A 5,614-nucleotide genomic window follows, 5' to 3' on the forward strand; every position below is an offset into this window, starting at 1 on the left:
TCTCCCAGTTGAAGAGGAAGGGGAAAATCCAGCAGCTTAATCAGATGTATGAAAGTGAGCTTGGCCCTCCGCAGCCGTGAAGGGGTTAAGAGGCTGGGCCAGCCACCTCAGCCTGCCCCTCCCAGGGATTAAGAGTCCTCTATAAAGGGGACTGCCCACCCAGATCAGGCCGGGAGGTATCAGGGACCCAGGCATTGTGGCCATCCCCCCTGCCATGTGGGAACTGCGTTCAGCCTCCTTCTGGAGGGCCATATTTGCTGAGTTCTTTGCCACCCTCTTCTATGTCTTCTTCGGGCTGGGGTCCTCACTGCGTTGGGCCCCTGGACCCCTGCATGTCTTGCAGGTGGCTCTGGCCTTTGGCCTGGCTCTGGCTACGCTGGTGCAGGCTGTGGGCCACATCAGTGGAGCCCACATCAATCCTGCAGTCACTTTTGCCTTCCTTGTCAGCTCCCAGATGTCCCTGCTCCGTGCCTTCTGCTATGTGACAGCCCAACTCCTGGGAGCAGTGGCTGGGGCCGCCGTGCTGTATAGCGTTACCCCGCCTGCCGTCCGAGGAAACCTAGCACTTAACACGGTAATGGGCAGCTGAGCGGGGCTGGGGGAACCTGGGGCCCGGACTCCCTGCCTCGTGCAGGTGGATCAGTTCCTCAGGGGTCTGGGACATTTCATGTGTGTAAGTGTGTGTGTGTTTCAGGGTGGGGAGGATCAACAGGTGGTTTGGAGGGGTAAGGAAGGAATACAGCCCTGAACTGAGACTCCAGAAACCTGAATTCAGGTCCCAGCTTTCCTTCCAATTCCTTGCAGTTTCTTGAGGAAATTTATGTTACTTTATGGGTCCTCAGTTTCCTCATCTGCGTAAGTGGGTGCAATTTTTCCACCAAGAAGGAGTATTATTAGGAGAAATTAAAAGAGAAATGCAATTACTATGAAGGAGGATGTATTATCCTTCCTCTCCAGGGAACTGATGCCATAAGGGCTTCCCGCCTGGGAAGCTTTGAGGAGCTAACACTGTGGCAGCCCTAATGAGCTGCCTCCCTTCTTCTTCCTTTGCCCAGCTGCACCCTGGGGTGAGCGTGGGCCAGGCCACCACAGTGGAGATCTTCCTGACGCTCCAGTTCGTGCTCTGCGTCTTTGCCACGTACGACGAGAGGCGGAATGGCCGCCTGGGCTCCATGGCCCTGGCCGTTGGCTTCTCCCTCACCCTGGGGCACCTCTTTGGGGTAAGCAGGAGAGGGGAACAACTTCTCATTTAAGGATTCCAGGGCCCCTACACCTTTCCCAACTTTTAAGTTTCTTCCTGCCCAGCTCACTGTTGAACATGAACATTATCCACCTCCCTCTGTATCAGTCAGCACAGAGGAGTCAACTCTGCTCTAGCCCTCTCTCTCTTGTGACTGCTATGCTAGTCCTTCTGGACCCCAAGGTGGTAATGCATGCATCATGGGTAGATGTGGGCTTTGCTGATGGATCCGTAGTCTGTCCCCAGATGGAGCATCAGTGCCTTCACTCCATTGTGGGACCCCCATGCAGGTTGTCCTTCCCTACTGGCTGCTGGCTGGAGGCAAGGTGCCAGCCTTCAGGGGCATGCGGGTTGTGGGAAGAGGAGCTGAGGTGGAGTAGGGGTAAATGTCTCAGTTACAACTGTGTCTCTTGCAGATGTACTATACTGGTGCAGGCATGAACCCTGCCCGCTCCTTTGCTCCTGCCATTCTCACCAGAAACTTCACCAACCACTGGGTGAGTGAGGGGAGAGGGGCAAGATCCTGCAGCCCTCCTGGATGGGTATAGACTGCAGGTTCCAGGTGTGGTTCCTGCTTTCCCTCTGGATGTGTGGACTGTTCTACCACCACTCAACACTAAGGGGGCTGTCACAGAGTTTGGCATGCCTGTGTGAGCAGGATTCTTTATTTTGCTAGAAAGAGAGGCTCTTGCTCATATTGTTCCTTTGCTGGTTAGTCAGGCATTTTTATTAAGTATCCACTGGATTCCAAAACTAGTACTAGAACAGACAACTGAACAGGAAGACAAAAACTTCTACTCTCAGAGATCAGGTTGTGTATGAGCACAAATGGGCCTGGGCTCGTCCCTGTTCTAGCACTTTACCAGCCTTGTGTGTGACCATCGCAAATAACTCAATCATTCTGTGCCTCAGTTTCCTTACTATAAAATGGGGGTGTTACAAAGAATAAGTGTGAAAGCTGTATGTGTGAAATATTTAGCACAGAATCTGGTATGGAATAAGTCCTCAATAAAAATTGGCAGGCCGGCCCCGTGGCTTAGCGGTTAAGTGCGTGCGCTCCGCTGCTGGCGGCCCGGGTTAGGATCCCGGGCGCGCACCAACGCACTGCTTCTCCGGCCATGCTGAGGCCGCGTCCCACATACCGCAACTAGAAGGATGTGCAGCTATGACATACAACTATCTACTGGGGCTTTGGGGAAAAAAAGGAGGAAGATTGGCAATAGATGTTAGCTCAGAGCCGGTCTTCCTCAGCAAAAAGAGGAGGATTAGCATGGATGTTAGCTCAGGGCTGATCTTCCTCACAAAAAAAATAAATAAATAAAAATTGGCTATGTTTGTGTTGTTTGGCCATACGCCAGCCAAACATAAGAAAACAATTCAAAAAGTTTTTCAAAGCTGTACACCCATTTTCATGGTAGCATTATTCACAATAGCTAAAAGGTGGAAGCAATGCAAGTGTCCCTCACAGATGAGTGGATAAACAAAATGTAGTATATACATACAGTGGAATAGTATTTAGCCTTAAAAAAGAAGGAAATTCTGATGCATGCTACTACATGGATGAACCTTGAGGATATTACGCTTAGTGAAATAAGCCAGTCACAAAAAAGACCAGTACTGTATAAGTCCATTTATATGCGGTATCGAGAGTAGTCAAATTCATTGAAACGAAGCAAAATGGTAGTTAACAGGGGCTGGGGAGAGGGGAAAATAGAGAGTTGTTGTTTAATGGGTATAGAGTTTCAGTTTTGCGAGATGAAAAAGTTCTTGAGGTTTGCTGCACAACAACATGAATATACTTAACACTGCTGAACTGTACACCTAGAAATGGTTAAGATGGTAAATTTTAAGTTAAGTGTATTTTACCACAATTAAAAAAAATTTTTTTCAAAGCAATATATAAACTACTGCAAACTGATAACAACAAATAGAATATACATGTGCTAAGAAGGTGTGGGATAAGGTATAATTTGATGAGTCAGAAAAGAAATGGTGATTTTTGAGGTGCAGGCAGTGGAGCAGTCCAGAGTTTAAAAACAAACACTGATTTCTGCTTAAATAGTGCTCAACTGTGTGCGCCAAGTGCAGGATGCCTGTTTTCCACCGATGGGGTTGGAAAAAGAGCAGCCTTGTTCCTGGTCCCCTCCCCAAATCTGATTACTCCTCTTCTCTTCCTACAGGTGTACTGGGTGGGTCCAATCATTGGAGGGGGCCTGGGCAGTCTCCTCTACGACTTTCTCCTCTTCCCCCGGCTCAAAAGTGTTTCTGAGAGACTGTCTGTTCTCAAGGGTACCAAGCCCAATGACGCCAATGGACAACCAGAGAGCACAGGGGAACCTGTTGAACTGAAGACCCAGGCCCTGTAGAAGCTCCAGTGGCATAGAGGGAGTAGGAAGCTTCCGGGTTTACATGGAAGGGCTGACCCAGCCCCTGGATGAAGAAAGAGGCTGTGGGGAGGGGCATGTACTTCTTTATTTTTTAATTTATGTGTGTGTGTTTTTTGCCTTTTGCTGTGTGAAATCTTTCAAGTTGCATTCATGAGCTGGTTGGTACAAACTTCCCTTCCTCCCCATCCCACCTCTCTTTGCCGCTGTGTGTGCATGATTGTGTGTATGAATGTGACTGAATGTGGCTGTGTCTGAGTTCTGGGGCATGGCAGGAGAGGTAGGGAAGGGAAAGGAGGTGTCATCCTATACCTTCCTCTCCCAACCCGGTGTGCTGAGCATAGGGAACCAAGATCTTAAGCTTCTGGCCTTCACCCTGCTGCTAGTCCTGTGTATGGCTCTAGGTTTCTGAGGGAGCAGGGAAGCAGGGAGTACTCCTCACAAGAGGCAGGTGGAGAGAAGTGGAGGAGACAAAGCATTCCAAGGGTTGGGAGAAGGGGCCGGGGGCAGGGAGAGAGGAAATGGAGGTACTAGCCCCAGATCAGGCTGCAATTGTACCAGAAAATTTTGGGAAAGTTAATCGGAGAATGTAGTGTATTTATCTCAGGGATGCTTGCCCCAGGGACTTGGGTGGGGAAGTAGCTCTGAGAAAAGCGAACACTGGACTTTGAACTGTTCTGTAAAGCCACATAAACCTGTGGACATCCACTGGCTGGGTTTTGTGTTCATTCTGGCATGATGGATCTCTTTGGAGGCCCTGGGCCAGCAAGCTCCCAACCTAAACAAGGGGTGGGTGAACCTAGAATCTAGAAAAATTAAGTAGTTTAACTGATCTGCCTGATATTCCTCCAGCGTGGCCTCCAGGCAGGTGGTACTTAAGCCCCAGAAGAGCTCCCTAATGCCAAAACAGGAAATGGGATGCCTGGAGCAAATGCAGAGGTGGGTAGTGGGCATAGCAGGGAGAGGCTTAGACCCTCAGAGTTTTAATTTACTTAGAGCAGATCAAAACATTCTTCAAATGGCATCTTTCTACTTTTATCACTAGTTTTATAGTCGTCTTTATTTTCCTTTTTTGTGTGTCTTTTCACTTTTCTCTCATCTGTCCTTCCATCTTCAGCAAATCTCTCTCTCTTTTTTTTTTTCTTGTGAGCAAAATTAGCCCTGAGCTAACATCTTTTGCCAATCCTCCTCTTTTTGCTGAGGAAGATTGCCCCTGGGCTAACATCTCTGCCCATCTTCCTCTACTTTATATGTGGGACGCCTGCCACAGCATAGCTTGATAAGCGGTGCGTATATCAGCCCAGGGAATCGGAACCTGCCAACCCTGGGCCAACGAAGCCGAGCATGCAAACTTAACCACTATGCCATCCGGCCAGCCCAGCAAATCTCTTCTAACTCTCCTTATTCCCCAGAAATCAATTCCTTGTACTAAAACGCTTAACAATTCAGGAGATAATTATTCGTTTGAACCCTATCTTCTTTTGTTGTTGGCAATATACACTCATCTCAGCAGAGGCCAAAGGAGACCCTCAACTGACCAATGAATAGTTATTGTGGATGTCTTCCTTTTAGGAGCTTCCTGCATACTTCGCAAACTTTGGGCCTGTACCTCTAGATGACAGACATCCCCGCCCCGCAAAAAGTCCACTCTTGCCGGTAGCTCAACTCTCCACTTCCTCCCAAATAAAACCTCATTTTTCTAATTAATCTTATAAGACTTTGGAATAATCCACTTGACTAGGAGAAGGGGAAGAACGTTTGTAAATTCACCTCTAATAGGACTTTGATTCCTATTTTCTTAAGTCAGCAGAAAATTCATAGCGCTGTGATTTTTGGCTCAATGTAGGGGATCGACTCAGATAAAACGGTACTTGTACTTGCTTCCCTTTTCCTTACTTCATCACTAACCGCCCTGCCCCTCGGGGTCACATGGACCAGCCCGGCTCGCCCCGCCCCGCTCGCCATGCAGGCGGGGACTGGGCCTGCCAAG

At 48.7% G+C, this 5,614-nt stretch overlaps 1 protein-coding gene across 1 annotated transcript; it reads left to right on the top strand.

Annotated features, from left to right (window-relative positions):
- Positions 1-214: 214 nt before the first annotated feature.
- Positions 215-4,068, top strand: MIP (major intrinsic protein of lens fiber). Its single transcript, XM_058557911.1, has 4 exons — positions 215-574; positions 1,056-1,220; positions 1,657-1,737; positions 3,421-4,068. The coding sequence occupies exons 1-4, from the start codon at positions 215-217 to the stop codon at positions 3,604-3,606; spliced, it is 792 nt and encodes a 263-aa protein (XP_058413894.1). The 3' UTR covers positions 3,607-4,068.
- Positions 4,069-5,614: the final 1,546 nt, after the last annotated feature.

Source organism: Diceros bicornis, chromosome 17 (assembly GCF_020826845.1).
Source record: "Diceros bicornis minor isolate mBicDic1 chromosome 17, mDicBic1.mat.cur, whole genome shotgun sequence".
Taxonomy (NCBI): domain Eukaryota; kingdom Metazoa; phylum Chordata; class Mammalia; order Perissodactyla; family Rhinocerotidae; genus Diceros; species Diceros bicornis.